This window comes from Anomaloglossus baeobatrachus, chromosome 4 (assembly GCF_048569485.1).
Source record: "Anomaloglossus baeobatrachus isolate aAnoBae1 chromosome 4, aAnoBae1.hap1, whole genome shotgun sequence".
In the NCBI taxonomy this organism is placed as follows: Eukaryota; Metazoa; Chordata; class Amphibia; order Anura; family Aromobatidae; genus Anomaloglossus; species Anomaloglossus baeobatrachus.
Window position 1 is genome coordinate 392481330 of NC_134356.1, and position 17666 is coordinate 392498995.

Genomic DNA, 17666 nt, shown 5'->3' on the forward strand with positions numbered 1-17666 from the left:
TTAGGAGGACGGGGTCTGGGACCAGATGATGAATCCTCTGTGAGCTCCGGTCCTGAGAAAGCTCTAGCAGCAGAGGCACCCTGTGAAGGGGGCTGATGCATGTTCAGCAAAGTCCTGGACAGCTGTCCCATGGAGTCGGCAAAAGACTGGGAGATAGACCTAGATAAGGATTCTACCCAAGCCGGGGGTTCAGCCACAGTAGCCGGAGCAGCCGGAGAGACCACTGGGGGTGCGATTCCAGGCTGAGGCATCGTCAGGTTAGAGCAGGCATCACAATGTGGATAGGTGCTCGGTTCATGCAGTAGGAGCTTACATGCAGCGCATACTGAATATAGCTTTGGAGCCTTGCTACTCGTGTGAGACATGCTGCTGGAGTGGGGTCTCTGCCAGAGAATGACCCCCAGAGAGTATATCCAGAGGTCCACAACCAGAGGTTGTGGCTTACCAGACCGCTGGAGCGGTGTTGTGTGCCCTCCAGATCCTGAAGCCCGGACCCCCAAGCACCTCAGCAGGGATGCTGCAGACCAGTGCTGATCGCAGGGAAAAACGCTGAGAAAATGGCCGCCGGAGCGAAGAGAGGGGGCGGGACTCACTCTGAGAGCGGGATCTGGAGGGCCATAGAGACTTACAGAGGAGGAGACATGTACACAGTGAGGAGTGTCTTTCCCCTGTGCAGAACGGCCGCTGGGCGGAGCCGCGCTGTCCCTCTGCATGAATGACATGCGAGGGCAGTGAAACCGAAAGTAGGCCTCCGGCAAAGCCGGGGCCTAAATTTGAGCTGTGCGGCCGGCGCGCAGACACCATCGGCGCGGTTCTCAGGCGACAGCCAGAGAACCCGCCGGAAATGTCATAAAAGTCACTCAGCACACTCTCCCACAACAATAAAGTACAGGGACCCCCAATATATAAACGTCTCAGGTACTTAGCTTGCTGAGACGCAGGGTTCCAAGTCCCTGGGGATGAGTGCTCCGGTCCAGCAGGATCCTGAAGGGCTGCGGATGGAGACCGGTCTCCTGCCAAGCATGGAGAACCGTGCTGGCTCCCACTTCAAGCCAGAGCCCAGGAGGAATGGTGAAGGAGCACGGCATGTAAGGCTCCAGCCTCGGAATCAACCTTAACAGCACCGCCGACACAGTGGGGTGAGAAGGGACATGCCGGGGGTCCAGGCTTGGACCCGCTTTTCTTCAAACTCTTTCCAAAAATCAAAAATCAGATGAGAATGCATGTGTGGATGTATGCCTTCTGAACACAAAGCGATAAACTGGCTAGATCTGGTTCTCCAGGGGGTGTATAAGCTCAGAGGGAGGAGCTACACTTTTGAGTGTAGTACTTTGTGTGTCCTCCGGAGGCAGAAGCTATACACCCAATGTCTGGGTCTCCCATAGGAACGATAAAGAAATACATATAAACAGACAAATACGTACAGTCATATACACTGACATACATAAACACTGTGCAGGTAGTGCTGCGCGATAGCCGTTACTAACATACATGGCCGCACACAGTGAGACTGCTGTATATACATCACAGGAGGGGCTGGGGGCAAATACATCACAGGAAAAGCTGGGGCATACATATTACAGGAGGGCATCCACTCTGGGGAGGCACATAGCAAGGGGGAAACCTACAGCTCTACAGGGGGGTATATATCTCTGGGGTGGGGGTAGACAGCACTGGGGGGGGGGACATACTGCTCTTGCGTTATACAGCTTAGCAGGATGCTGGCAGCGCTGTGGCTTTTCTCTCTGTTCATCTGTGGGATAGGAGCACATTGCACTCAAGTTGCTCCCACAGATGTACTTTAATACCTCTGGCATGCAGCGTTCAGCAGTGTGGATTTAAAGGGTCGGCAGCCAGGAAAGTGCGGCTGCCACACCAAGCACTGCGGTCCCTGGAAATCAGCCTAGAGGCCGCAAAATACATCACCGCCTCTGCCGATGGCGAGTGGACACCTCCAGCGGCATTTGGTGACGCCAACCTTGCTTTCAGGGTCTATGTCCCACCATCCACTACAACTTTGAATATGAGACTCTTAATTTTATAGACCATCATCTTGGCTACCTCATACATAAATTTGGCTTGCAACTATTTAGTATATGATTAGTTATGCAGATTCTCGTCATGTCACTGCATTGTTACTGTTTTGTTCCTTGTGTTTGTAATTCATAGTATACAGGCAGGAAAAGATTTTTCAACCTATTCTCACATTCCCTAATAGCTCAGTGTGTTAGTAGGTTTATTCCTAAGCGAAAGGTCACTTGTTCGAATCGAAGAGGAGCCATAAACATTTCTCAAGAAAAGAGAAACCACATCATCCAGCTCATCTGTAGTAGTCTCTTAACCCAAAAAAATTGCAAGTCTCACGAGAGTTGGAAGAATGTTAAATGAAGTCTGTCCACCATTCCAAAGCCAAGAGGTGGACGTCTAGAAAAAAAATCAGTCAACAAGTCGGCTCATCACAAAGTCTATCATTTCTGGCATGACAAACACGGCAGTGGAGGTGGCTCGTATGCTTCGTAATAGTGAGATCATGGCCTTCGATACAAGCTCCGTGCGACACATGTTACACAGATCTAGAATAGTGGCCAGAAAAAAGGTGTGAAGAAGTCTCAACTTTAATATTGTCATAAGAAACATCGGCTCGAGTTTGCAAAAAAGTACAAAGGGTGGACAGTAGAAGATTGAAAATGGGTGATTGGGAATGATGAGATGAATGTCAATAGACCAGGCTCTGATGGGTGCAAAGGGGTCTGGAAAAAGCAAGGGAAAAGGGTTAACGGATCGAGAAATTGAAGGAACTGTCCGGTTTGGTGGAGGAAACCTAAAGATATGAGGTTGTTTCACAACCAAATGTGTTCCATACTTGGTGGCCTCAGTGCAGACCTATATGTGAGTATCCTACAAGCAGAGTTACTTTGTACACTTGAGTACTATGGGCATGAAAAGCAGAACGACCCGAAGCATACTTCGAGATTGGTGAACAAAATGGTTCAATGACAATGAATAACATTTGCTGAATTGGCCCCCACAGCCCCAGACATCAACCCAAACAAACATTTGTGGGTAGTGTTAAAGAAAAAGCTGTATACATACCCAAGTGAGACGACCAGTGTGCACCAACATTGTGAACTTGTAAAAGAGATCTGGAATCAGATTTCGATCACGACATGCTGGAATCTGATTGAGAGCATGCCCAGAAGGATTCAGGCAGTGTTGAAAGCCAAAAGGGGGACTTACAAAATACTAACAAAATAATAAAAATTTAAATTGATTTTTAGAAGCAAAACCGTAACAATGTAGTGACATGACAAAAATCTGCATAACTAATAATACGGTATGCTAAATAGTTGCAAGTCAAATTTATGTATGAGATAGACAAGATGATTGACTATAAAATTAAGGTAGTCTCCCTCTCAAAGCTGTAGTGTATGGTGAGATATGGAGCCTGAAAGTGAAAAGTTTAAACCATTGTTATCCTTTTGCTTGAACTGTATATCCCAGCGATATAGTACTGTATTTCATTGCTACTATGATGTCTATTTCCTGAATTGTTTTTGTTTTTTTTTTTGCTTTTATTTAGATTATTGGTAGAGTATTTGATATCTGCAATAGTACCAGCGTGCGACTTCAAGGTGACAAAGGCCCCATAAATCAGGATAACCTAGAGCAAAAACTCCAAATCCTGCAGGAGACCCGTGAATACTTATTGACACTTACAACTTGTGACAATAATTTTCTTTTCCAGACATCTAGGTAAAAATATTCAATCGAAAGTTTTGTATTAACTTTAATATTTTTATATTAGTTTAAATTGCTAAATTAAAAATTACACGACCTATGCACTTGGCCCTGATTCATCAATTTTCTTGCCATTCTTTATGGTGGAGTCAGACGCTCCCGATTCATGAAGTTCACACCTTCTGACGAGCGCCATACGCCACGGCAGAAATCTTACACCAGTCCATTACTGGTGTAAGATTTCTGGCTTAAGTAACACCAATTTTTTTTTTCTGCAACTCAGTCTGCATTTTTGGCTTATTCTAATTGCACTCCTCTACGATTTTTATAGGGCATCCAGCACATGGCACCATGCTGCCCTTTAGGTCTGATAAGATCCACTGCCATTGTCTGCATATAACACAGATGGAAATTGTGGTTGTGTAAATGTCTCAACTAGGCTGTAATGTACTCATCTTGATGCGGGTTCTTGTCCTAGGGCCTGGTGTACTGTTGGTCTCCTAGTGAATATTGCTTCGCTCAGTGAATTGTTACCACGTCTACTGATTGATCAGGACTGCATCACTACGTATAGATTCGGGACCCATCACCTCAAAGAATTCATTCACCGTGTGAGGCGCGCAGGTAGTGTTTCATTTCTGGTTTACCCAAGACTATGTGGTACAATGTTAATAAGTGTCATGAAGACATTAAAGATGGTGCATGGCCTAAACCACAGTATAATTGAGATTTTAAAAGTTTGTAAAATGAGCAGATTTTTGAATGACAGAAGCTGTCGATCAGCTAATAGCTGGGGTGGGTATTCATAGTGATTTCCTCCCCTTGCCTGTCCATCCTCCCCCATCTGTTATTTATGTTTATTCTTTTACAGAATCGTTTTACTAAGTGACCAGAAGGACGTGTGCTGATGTCATACCCATGTGACCAGAAGGGCAGGGCCTCGGCCAACATATCTGATATCAGGAAGCAACACTACTATTCTGCTGGCTTAGGCTATGTTCACATTTCTGTTGTTTAGGATCAGTCACAATATGCCACTCTGATAAACAACGCAATCCGTTTAGCGGATTCTCTTGTTCCCATAGACTTGTATGAGCAGCGGATTGCGACTGATTCCCTTGCGTTGGATCCGCCGCCCAACTGATCAGTCGTGTAAACTGACCGTCGGGCGGCAGGAACGCAGCATGTAACTTTGAGCAGCGGAATCTTTTTGTTTTCATTGCGCATGCTAAAATCTTGTGTTTAATCATTCAAATCAATGTCTCTCGGCGGCCGATCAGCTGGCTTCTGTGAGCGATCGGCTGATCGGCCGGCTTCTGTGAGCGAACGCTCTCAAAAGCCGGCCGATCAGCTGATCGTTCACAATAGCCGTCTCTCTCTCGTTTTTATACTGAAAAGCATTTCACCAACGGAATCCGCTTTCTCATGACAATTCTTGTCACCCGTTGTACAACGCATCAGTCACAAGAGTCAAGCAACGCAGGTGACTGACGCAAAAAAATAAAATAAATAAATAAATGGAAATGTGAACATAGCCTTATAGTAAAATGATTCTATAATAGAATTAGCATAAATAACAGGGGGAGGATGGACAGGCAGGGGGCGGGAATCACTATGAATACCCACCCCAGCTATCTGATCGGCAGCTGCTGTCATTCAAAAACCTGCTAATCTTACAAACTTTACTTGCTTGTGTTTCAAAACCTATACATCCTAGCTGACAACTAAAGGTATGTATAAAATCAGCATGATTGTGCCAGTAAAGCACTGGCTTTAGGTTATAGAGGAAAATCCTGATGATTGGTGCGCTTTAAATGTCAAAGGAGTTGTATCTTTAATAATACTAGACTAATTGACATTATTCTAGTCAGTGGCTGTCTGGCCTCTCGGACTCCCAATAAATCTGAGAATAAGGTAGACCAAGACTAGCTTTTCAGTCTGAGGAATTTGCCCAATTAGGTATCCTAAAGCAACCCTCCACCCCTGGCACTGAAAGGTAACTATACATTTGTCCTGTATAGTCACCTCCCATGGTGCCCGCAGTGTGCCTGCCTCGGAGATGAGTATTTCGGTCTACATGTATCCAAGATGGCAGTGGCATAGGGAGTAGTGGTAGGTGTGACCCACGTATCCAGTCTTCTCTATGCAGTGAATGCATGGATCAGACTCTTACCACTGCTCCCTATGCAACTGGATGTAGAAGGACCAGAACACCGGTCTCCCCAAAAGAGACAGGTGGAGGTAAACAAAGTGCGGTTTTGGTATATTATAGATACACTGGTTGTTGTTTTTTTTTGTCAAAGCTGGAGTTAAGAGGAGAGAAAAAAAAAGTTTGCTATAGATTCCTCTATTTAGGCTATGCTGCTAGCTCTGCCAATATATATTGCACACCACATGCTGACTGTGAGGCCTAACACTTACCTGTTCAGTTACAGGTCACATAATTCATAATGGATTCTCAAATTATTGTTTCTCCCCCCCCCCCCTCTCTCTCTTTTAGGTGTTCCAGATACAAGACCTACAGCCCTTGATGTAACCCATACAGTGGGGAAGCTCTTGTCACAGAGTGGATTTATGGATCCCAATACAAAGAATGACCTCTGCTTTGCATGTACCAGTATAGGACAGGGTTTGACTGGTTTTCAACATGTCATTCCTTATCCATTTGAATACACAAGTATTAAACTGCCCTGTCATGTCTACCAGTCCAGATTGTTGGATGTGACCCTTCATTGCTCTGAAATGTACATTGCAGGCTGGGTTGTGAGAGAAGCCTTCAAACAGCTCTCCTGTAATAAGTGTAGATGGGCTTTGGTCAGCAGCAGACCCCCAAAAGAGTTGACAAGCGCTTATCATTTATTGCAAGTTCATGGAGGCATTGCTCATTTTGTGCCATCAGATGGAGCAGTCAGAAGCGTACAAATAGCAGAAAAGCAATTGCATCAGGTGCTGAAATACGGTAGCAGTGAACGCAGGTTATCTGCTCTGGTGCTAGAGCGCCACGTACTGTCCATACTGGGACCAACAGATATCTTTGACCTTCAGGAACACATACCACAGACCGAGCTGGGCATCGACAATCATCACTTTCAGCTATTGCGTCTGATGGCATCTCTATATTATGCACTAATGGAGCCCTATATTAATAGTAGAAAGCAGAAGACAGCTGTAAATCAGACCTTAAGATCTAAGCTTTATTTCCATTCAGACTTGCTGTCCATGTAAAATCCAGGTAGACTGGATGTAACCTTCGGCATATTCCCCACCGCTTGGAACATATTCTTGATCCACTGACCTGAATACGGACATGTACATGCACAACCTGGAAAAAGGCAATGGAAATGCTGCTATTGGTGCATCATCAAACCTAGCTGGAGCATATGTAAAATGTCATTTCTGTAAAATTGTAGCAAACTGTCTCAGGTACCTTTTTAAAGTTTTGCTTTTTATTGTAAACTATTGCTTGTCTAGTTATATTTTTCACCAGTTTTAATAGGATGCTTCAGAAATTTCATTTTATAACATGATGCCACAGTGCAGTTTTCCATAAAACCATTTTTAGGACCTTTCCCAAAAAAAAAGCAATCAATTGAATTTTGTCTTATGAAAACAGCAAACATGAGTTATTACCGGTAATTAACCCCTTCCCGACCCTTGACGCACCGTATGAGTCATGAAACCTTGTGCCTTCCCGACCTTTGACGCACCGTATGAGTCATGGCGGGTTTCCGTTCCTGCAGCGCTGGTGACAGAGTTTACTGAAATGTCACCAGCGCTGCAGCTACATGAAGAGCCGGAGGCAATGGAGGAAGATCCACAGTAAAGTGTGAGTAAGGCTGGAAACACATCTATGCGAGTAAAATCGGTCCGACTGGGCTGAAAAATACTCGGCTGATTTTAGTTCACGTTAGGTGCGAGTGCAACGCAAGTGCGATTCTTTTTGCTCGCGTGTGTGTCACGTTTGCGATGCTAGTTTCATGCAACATCTTAATTATATAAAAGCTATTACACATGTGTCATTTAATTTACCTTTGGGAATGTGATGTCACATTCATCTGTTGAATATTTAATGAGCGAAGTTACTGCCACACTCGCAAATGTGAACGCTGGTGCGCGTGTGTGATCCTACTTTTAATCCCCTTCCATAGGAAATCATTGGGCCAAATGGTACGAGAAACTCGTAAAAAAGCAGCATGCTGCGATTTTTTTCTCAGTCCAATTTGGACTGAGAAAAAAAAAATCGCAGATGAGAGCTGAATCATTCACTAACATGTGTCCGATTCCAATGCGAGTTTTTCTCGCATTGCTCTACTGCGAGAAACTCGCAAGTGAGAAGCAGCCCTAACCCCCAATCTAGTGCTAGTGCACTAAACCACGCACACCAAACTGACGTACATTACACCACACTAACCTGAAATACAGTCAGGTTGGTTTGTGTGTGTGTGTGTGTTGTATACTACACCAAACGTACCAACCTGACGTACACTACCCTATACTACACTGCACACCAACCTGACTTAGGTTGGTGTGTGGTGTTTGTCAGGATGGTGTGTGTGTGGTGTATACTACACCACACACATACCAACCTGACGTACGCTACACCACACACACATCAACCGGACCTACACTACATACCAACTTGACATACACTACGTCAGGTTGGTATGTAGTGTAGTGTAGGTCAGGTTGATGTGTGTGTGGTGTAGTGTACATCAGGTTGGTATGTGTGGTGTAGTATACACCACACACACCATCCTGACATACACCAACCTAACATACACCAAGTCAGGTTGGTGTGTGTGGTGTAGTGTATGTTCGTTTGGTATGGGGTGTAGTGCAAGTCAGGTTGTGTGTGTGTGGTAAACACCACACACACCAACCTGACGTATACTACACTACACACACACGAACCAGACATATACTACACTACACACACACACGAACCTGACGTATACTACACACACACGAACGAACCTGACGTATACCACACCCCCACACCCCCCACACACACGCCACATGGTGTCCATAAATAATTGGAGCTAATTTTCCATTCAAATTGTTAGCAAGACACCATATCGCATATGGAGAGCCCCTGTGTGCCTAAACATTGGTGCTCCCCCACAAGTGACCCCATTTTGGAAACTAGACCTCCCAAGGAACTTATCTAGATGCATAGTGTGTACTTTGAAGCTCCAGGTGCTTCACAAATTGATCTGTAAAAATGAAAAAGTACTTTTTTTTCTTAATCACAAATTTTCTTTTAGCCTCAATTTTTTTCATTTTCACATGGGTAACAGGATAAAAATTCTAAAATTTGTTGGGCAATTTCTCCTGAGTACACAGATACCTCATATGTGGTCATAAACCACTGTTTGGGCGCACAGCAGGGCTCGGAAGGGAAGCAGCGCCATTTGACTTTTTGAATAGAAAATTAGCTCCAAAAGTCATATGGCGCTCCTTGCCTTTCAAGCCCTGCTGTGCACTCAAACACTTGATTTCCACCACATATGAGGTATCTGTGTACTCAGGAGAAATTGCATAATACATTTTATGGTGTTATTTTTCCTGATACCCTTGTGAAAAAAAGCTATCTGGTTGACGCAACAATTTTGTGGTGAAAAAAAAAAAATATAATATATATATATTATATATATAATTTTTTCACGGCTCAACATTATAAACTTCTGTTAAGCCCCCAGGGGTTCAAAGGGCCCACTAAAGAGCTAAAAAAAATTCCATGAGGGGTTTAATTTCCAAAATTGGGTCACTTGTGTGGGAGCTCCATTGTTTAGGCACCTCAGGGGGTCTCCAAACGCAACATGGCATCCGCTAACTATTCCAGACAATTTTGCGTTTGAAAAGTTAAATGGCGCTTCTTGCCCCCGAGCCCTGCCGTGCACCGAAACAAGTGATTTCCACCACATATGAGGTATCTGTGTACTCGGGAGAAATTGCACGATAAATTTTATGGTGTAATTTTTCATGATACCCTTGTGAAAATGCTAAATTTTATGGCTAAAGAAGGGAATTTTGTTTACTTACCGTAAATTCCTTTTCTTCTAGCTCCAATTGGGAGACCCAGACAATTGGTGTATAGGCTATGCCTCTGGAGGCCGCACAAAGTATTACACTAAAAGTGTAAAGCCCCTCCCCTTCTGCCTATACACCCCCCGTGCTCCCACGGGCTCCTCAGTTTTGGTGCAAAAGCAAGAAGGAGGAAAAACAAATTATAAACTGGTTTAAAGTAAATTCAATCCGAAGGAATATCGGAGAACTGAAACCATTCAACATGCACAACATGTGTACACAAAAAAACAGGGGCGGGTGCTGGGTCTCCCAATTGGAGCTAGAAGAAAAGGAATTTACGGTAAGTAAACAAAATTCCCTTCTTCTTTGTCGCTCCATTGGGAGACCCAGACAATTGGGACGTCCAAAAGCAGTCCCTGGGTGGGTAAATAATACCTCATAATAGAGCCATAACGGCTCCTTCCTACAGGTGGGCAACCGCCGCCTGAAGGACTCGCCTACCTAGGCTGGCATCCGCCGAAGCATAGGTATGCACCTGATAGTGTTTCGTGAAAGTGTGCAGGCTCGACCAGGTAGCCGCCTGACCCACCTGCTGAGCCGTAGCCTGGTGCCTCAAAGCCCAGGACGCACCCACGGCTCTGGTAGAATGGGCCTTCAGCCCTGAGGGAACCGGAAGCCCCGCCGAACGGTAAGCTTCGATAATTGGTTCCTTGATCCACCGAGCCAGGGTTGATTTGGAAGCCTGTGACCCTTTACGCTGTCCAGCGACAAGGACAAAGAGTGCATCCGAGCGGCGCAGGGGCGCCGTCCGAGAAATGTAGAGTCTGAGTGCTCTCACCAGATCTAACAAGTGCAAATCCTTTTCACATTGGTGAATTGGATGAGGGCAAAAAGAGGGTAAGGAGATATCCTGATTGAGATGAAACGGGGATACCACCTTAGGTAGAAATTCCGGAACCGGACGCAGAACCACCTTGTCCTGGTGAAACACCAGGAAAGGGGCTTTGCATGACAATGCTGCTAGCTCAGACACTCTCCGAAGTGAAGTGACTGCTACTAGGAAAACCACTTTCTGCGAAAGGCGTGAGAGAGAGATATCCCTCATTGGCTCGAACGGTGGTTTCTGAAGAACCATCAGCACCCTGTTCAGATCCCAGGGTTCTAACGGCCGCTTGTAAGGAGGGACGATGTGACAAACCCCCTGCAGGAACGTGCGTACCTGTGGAAGTCTGGCCAAGCGCTTCTGAAAAAACACAGAGAGCGCAGAGACTTGTCCCTTAATGGAGCCAAGCGACAAACCCTTTTCCAGTCCGGACTGAAGAAAGGACAGAAAGGTGGGCAAGGCAAATGGCCAGGGAGAAAAACCCTGATCAGAGCACCATGACAGGAATATTTTCCACGTCCTGTGGTAGATCTTGGCGGACGTTGGTTTCCTAGCCTGTCTCATAGTGGCAATGACCTCTTGAGATAATCCTGAAGACGCTAAGATCCAGGACTCAATGGCCACACAGTCAGGTTGAGGGCCGCAGAATTCAGATGGAAAAACGGCCCTTGAGACAGCAAGTCTGGTCGGTCTGGTAGTGCCCACGGTTGGCCGACCGTGAGATGCCACAGATCCGGGTACCACGACCTCCTCGGCCAGTCTGGAGCGACGAGGATGGCGCGGCGGCAGTCGGCCCTGATCTTGCGTAACACTCTGGGCAACAGTGCCAGCGGAGGAAACACATAAGGGAGTTGAAACTGCGACCAATCCTGAACTAAGGCGTCTGCCGCCAGAGCTCTGTGATCGTGAGAACGTGCCATGAATGCCGTGACCTTGTTGTTGTGCCGGGACGCCATTAGGTCGACGTCCGGCATCCCCCAGCGGCAACAGATCTCCTGAAACACGTCCGGGTGAAGGGACCATTCCCCTGCGTCCATGCCCTGGCGACTGAGAAAGTCTGCTTCCCAGTTTTCTACGCCCGGGATGTGAACTGCGGAGATGGTGGAGGCCGTGGCTTCCACCCACATCAAAATCCGCCGGACTTCCTGGAAGGCTTGCCGGCTGCGTGTTCCTCCTTGGTGGTTGATGTAAGCCACCGCTGTGGAGTTGTCCGACTGAATTCGGATCTGCTTGCCTTCCAGCCATTGCTGGAAAGCTTTTAGGGCTAGATACACTGCCCTGATCTCCAGAACATTGATCTCAAGTGAGGACTCCTGCCGAGTCCACGTACCCTGAGCCCTGTGGGGGAGAAAAACTGCTCCCCACCCTGACAGACTCGCGTCCGTCGTGACCACCGCCCAGGATGGGGGTAGGAAGGATTTCCCCTTCGATAATGAAGTGGGAAGAAGCCACCACCGAAGGGAAGCTTTGGTTGCCTGAGAGAGGGAGACGTTCCTGTCGAGGGACGTCGGCTTCCTGTCCCATTTGCGTAGGATGTCCCATTGAAGAGGACGCAGGTGAAACTGCGCGAAAGGGACTGCCTCCATTGCTGCCACCATCTTCCCCAGGAAGTGCATGAGGCGCCTCAAGGGGTGTGACTGGCCTTGAAGGAGAGATTGCACCCCCGTCTGTAGTGAACGCTGCTTGTTCAGCGGAAGCTTCACTATCGCTGAGAGGGTATGAAACTCCATGCCAAGATATGTCAGCGATTGGGCCGGTGTCAGATTTGACTTTGGCAAATTGATGATCCACCCGAAACTCTGTAGAGTCTCCAGAGTAGCGGTGAGGCTGTGCTGGCATGCCTCTTGAGAGGGAGCCTTGACCAGCAGATCGTCTAAGTAAGGGATCACCGAGTGACCCTGAGAGTGGAGGACCGCAACTACTGCAGCCATAACCTTGGTGAAAACCCGTGGGGCTGTCGCCAGGCCGAACGGCAGTGCCACGAACTGCAGGTGTTCGTCTCCTATGGCGAAGCGCAGGAAGCGCTGATGCTCTGGAGCAATCGGTACGTGGAGATAAGCATCTTTGATATCGATCGATGCAAGGAAATCTCCTTGGGACATTGAGGCGATGACGGAGCGGAGGGATTCCATCCGGAAACGCCTGGCCTTTACGTGTTTGTTGAGCAGTTTTAGGTCCAGGACAGGACGGAAAGATCCGTCTTTCTTTGGGACCACAAACAGGTTGGAGTAAAAACCGTGACCCTGTTGCTGAAGAGGAACAGGGACCACCACTCCTTCTGTCTTCAGAGTGTCCAGCGCCTGCAGAAGAGCATCGGCTCGCTCAGGAGGCGGAGATGTTCTGAAAAATCGAGTCGGAGGACGAGAATTGAACTCTATCCTGTAACCGTGAGACAGAATGTCTCTCACCCAACGGTCTTTTACCTGTGGCAGCCAAATGTCGGAAAAGCGGGAGAGCCTGCCACCGACCGAGGATGCGGCGTGAGGGGGCCGTAAGTCATGAGGAAGCCGCCTTGGTGGCGGCACCTCCGGCGGTCTTTTTAGGGCGTGCCTTAGACCGCCATGGATCGGAGTTCCTCTGATCCTTCTGAGGACCTTTGGACGAGGAGAATTGGGACCTGCCCGCGCCCCGAAAGGACCGAAACCTCGACTGTCCCCTTCTCTGTTGGGGTAATCTTGGTTTGGCCTGGGGTAAGGATGTTTCCTTTCCCTTGGATTGTTTGATGATTTCATCCAGCCTCTCACCAAACAAACGGTCGCCAGAAAATGGCAAACCGGTTAAGCACTTTTTGGAAGCTGAATCTGCCTTCCATTCCCGAAGCCACAAGGCCCTTCGTATTGCCACCGAATTGTCGGCTGCAACCGCCGTACGGCTCGCAGAGTCCAGGACAGCATTAATAGCGTAGGACGCAAATGCCGACGTTTGAGAGGTTATAGACGCCACTTGCGGCGCAGACGTACGTGTAAGTGCGTCAATTTGCGCTTGACCCGCTGCAATAGCTTGGAGCGCCCATACGGCTGCGAATGCTGGAGCAAAAGACGCGCCGATAGCTTCTTAGATGGATTTCAACCAGAGCTCCATCTGTCTGTCAGTGGCATCCTTGAGCGAAGGCCCCATCTTCAACTGCAACTATGGATCTAGCCGCCAGTCTGGAGATTGGAGGATCCACCTTGGGACACTGAGTCCAGCCCTTGACCACGTCAGGGGGGAAGGGATACCGTGTATCCTTAAGGCGCTTAGAAAAACGCTTATCTGGATTAGCCCTGTGTTTCTGGACTGTCTCTCTGAAGTCAGAGTGGTCCAGAAACATACTCGTACGTTTGGGGAACCTAAAACGGAATTTCTCCTGCTGAGAAGCTGACTCCTCTACTGGATGAGCAGAGGGAGAAATATCCAACATTTGATTTATGGACGCGATAAGATCATTCACTATGGCGTCCCCATCAGGAGTATCAAGGTTGAGCACAGCCTCAGAATTAGAATCCTGATCAGCTACCTCCGCTTCACCATACAGAGAGTCCTCCCGCTGAGACCCTGACCAATGTGATGATGTCGAGGGAATTTCCAAGCGAGCTCGCTTACGCTGTCTGGGACTGCGGTCCGTGTCAGAGACCTCACTCTGGGATCTATGAGACACCCCGGGAGGACATGGTTGTTCCGACTGAGGGGAACTAGGTGGCAATGATTCCACAGTGTTCCTGGTTTGAGATACTGGTCTGGACTGCAAAGCTTCTAGTATCTTAGCCATAGTCTCAGAAAGCCTTTCAGTAAAAGCTGTAAACTCCGTCCCTGTCACCTGGACAGTGTTAGCAGGTGGTTCCCCCTGGGCCTCCCTTAGCAGAGGCTCCGGCTGAGTAAGTGCCACGGGGGCCGAGCAGTGCACACAATGAGGGTCAGTGGAGCCTGCCGGTAGTGAGGTCGTACATGCGGCGCAGGCAGCATAGTAAGCCTGTGTTTTGGCACCCCTGCTTCTTGTGGGCACCATGCTGTTGACTCCCCTGAGCAACACAATAGGGTATATAGCCAGAAACAACCGTGCACCATACAGTGTAAAGTATACCTATAAATATATTTACACTACTGCACAAGTGGGGCTAGCACCTGAGGTGCTGCTTACCGCCCGCTTAGAGTGGTTGTGTGGCCAGCAGAATCCCTGTCTGAGTCCCCCAGCGCTTGTCTGTCCTCTGCAGCGTCAGAGGAGCTGAGTAATGGCTGCCGGCGTCCTAAGGAGAGGAGGGAGCCGTGGGCGTGACCCAGAAAGTGCGGGAACTGGTGCCCCACTGTGCACAGTGAGGGGGGGTGGAGTATGCAAAGCATGCTCCAGCCCTCAGTGCTGCTGTGCTGTACAGCGTCCCGCCCTTCCCCTGACTGGCAGGGCTGGGGGCGGGAAGAAAGAGACTAGGCCGCAAAAAGCCGGGGACTCGAGTTATGAGCGCGGCCGCCGTAAAAGCGCGGTCGGCGCTGAAGTCCCCGGCGCACTAACAGTCCCAGCCGCGCCGCAGTAATAGTAATGGCAGCGGCGGTCAGCGCGGCAGTCCCCTTACACTAACACACTCAGCGACGCTGCAGTGTGTAATAGCACAAACGCGGTCAGCGCCGCAGTCCCCGGTGCACTAGCACACCCAGCAATGTTGGAGTGTTGCTGTGCGCGGTCCCCACGGGGACACAGAGTACCTTCAAGTAGCAGGGCCATGTCCCTGAACGATACTCGGCTCCTATCCAGCAGAGTCCTCAGGAGCTGTGGATGGAGCACGGTCTCAGTGCCTGGAGACCGATAGGATCCCACTTCACCCAGAGCCCTAAGGGGGATGGGGAAGGAAAACAGCATGTGGGCTCCAGCCTCCATACCCGCAATGGATACCTCAACCTTAACAACACCGCCGACAAGAGTGGGGTGAGAAGGGAGCATGCTGGGGGCCCTTTAAGGGCCCTCTTTTCTTCCATCCGACATAGTCAGCAGCTGCTGCTGACTAAGCTGTGGAGCTATGCGTGCATGTCTGCCTCCTTCGCACAAAGCAAAAAAACTGAGGAGCCCGTGGGAGCACGGGGGGTGTATAGGCAGAAGGGGAGGGGCTTTACACTTTTAGTGTAATACTTTGTGCGGCCTCCGGAGGCATAGCCTATACACCAATTGTCTGGGTTTCCCAATGGAGCGACAAAGAAATAACATTTTTGTGTAAAAAAAAAAATTTATTTTTTCCTTCCACATTGCTTTGATTCTTGTGAAGCACCTAAAAAAGGGGTAATAAACTTCCTGGATATGGTTTTGAGTAGCCTGAGGGGTGCAGTTTTTAGAATGGGGTCACTTTTGGGTATTTTCTGTCACCGAGGCCTCTCAAAGTCACTTCAAATATGATGTGGTCCCTAAAAAAAAACAAACCTTTTTTTTGTAAATTTTGTTGGAAAAATGAAAAAATTACTGATTTGACCCCTTCTAACTGCCTAACAAAAAAAAAAATTGTTTTCAAAATTGCGCTGGTGTAAAGTAGACATGTGGGAAATTTTATTTAGTAACTATTTTATGACATTTCTCAGATTTATGGGCATAAAATTTCAAATTTTGAAAATTGCGCAATTTTCAAAATTTTCGACAAATTTCCGAATTTTCAGAAATAAACGCAAAAAAATATCAGCCTAAATTTACCACTTTCATGAAGTACAATATGTCACGAAAAAACATTGGAACGCTTCAACAGATCCTGGCGATTCTGACAGAGTTATAACCTCATAAAGGGACACTGGTCAGAATTGCGCAAAATGGCGAGAGTAAGGTCAAAATAGGCTGGGGGCTGAAAGGGTTAAAAGGGGATTTCCTTGACCCAAGTTAAATTTTCAGAAAGGTTCCCAGGTAAAGATGGGAGAATAGATTTGTAGGGCACAGCCAGGTCTGAATTCAGTAATCGCCGCTTACCTGCTGTCATGTCGGACTCCTATTTTGAGTGACTGGGCTAGCACTGTTGTGCGTCAAGCAACAATGATGAATTCGCACCAGCTTGGCTAATCAAATGAAGAGCCTGGGAGAACTGCAACTAAGCAGTGATTTGCTGGCTCACAGATTACTATCCCTGTAAAGTATATTAACAAAAGTTCTTTTTTTAGAAGGGAAAAAGCCAAGGTATAACTTTATACTAGTCCTTTCATAAAGGGATGAACCATACGTGCTTTTATTTCATTTGGGAAGGTGGGTCCCGTGCAGACGCACTACAATACTTTGATCTTCCCCGCTCAGGGCAGATCTAAGTGCGCCTGCGCAGGACCTCAATGCCGGCTAGTGTGCGTGACATAGGATGCGTCACGCACCCAGGCTTCAGCAGAAGGACATAGATGGCCGAAAGAGGAGGCGCCGGACCCAGAGAACAAAGACACTCATCCGACCGGTCTGCACCGCTCCGCCCCTTAGGTGAGTATTAAAGTGATTTTTACATTCTACACAGCGGCTTGGGCTCTTATATACAGCATGTTAGACTGCTGGATATAAGAGCCGACTGGTGGTGGCTGCAGCTTATAGGCCCCAAATCTGGTGACAGGTTCCCTTTAAGAAGCGCATGCCCGTTAAAGAATTTGGCACATTAATTGTGTCTTGTGGGACATTTTCTCCACTTCAGCTTTGTCGACTGCGCTTGGCCATTCCCCTTCCCAGCGAAGAGCTTCACTTAGGCTACTTTCACACATCCGGTTTTTGCTCTGCGGCACAATACGGCGCTCTGCAGAAAAACCGCAACCGTTTTTTTTTGCTGCCGTTGCGTTTTTTTTGCATAGACTTACATTAGTGCCGTATTGTGCCGCATGGGCTTGCGTTTGGTCCGGTTTTTGCCGCATGCGGCATATTTAGCCGATGCCGCGGCCGGATGGAACGTTGCCTGCAACGTTTTTTTGCTCCGACAAAAAAACCGCATCGCGCCGCATCCGGCCGCGGCGGCGCATTTTTCAATGCATGCCTATGGACCCGGATGCGGCGCGATGCGGAAAAGAGAGAATTTCTTTGTCGCTCCATTGGGAGACCCAGACAATTGGGTGT

At 47.8% G+C, this 17666-nt stretch overlaps 1 protein-coding gene across 3 annotated transcripts in view; it reads left to right on the top strand.

Annotated features, from left to right (window-relative positions):
• Window positions 1–7433, top strand: part of THAP9 (THAP domain containing 9) — a 65094-nt gene extending 57661 nt beyond the window's left edge. For all 3 annotated transcript variants that reach the window (XM_075345265.1, XM_075345266.1, XM_075345267.1), the window contains 3 exons: window positions 3581–3753; window positions 4217–4362; window positions 6239–7433. In XM_075345265.1, the coding sequence (XP_075201380.1) occupies window positions 3581–3753; window positions 4217–4362; window positions 6239–6963 (1044 nt within the window). In that variant the 3' untranslated portion in view covers window positions 6964–7433. The remainder of the gene's footprint in view (window positions 1–3580; window positions 3754–4216; window positions 4363–6238) is intronic.
• The last annotated feature ends 10233 nt before the right edge of the window (window positions 7434–17666 follow it).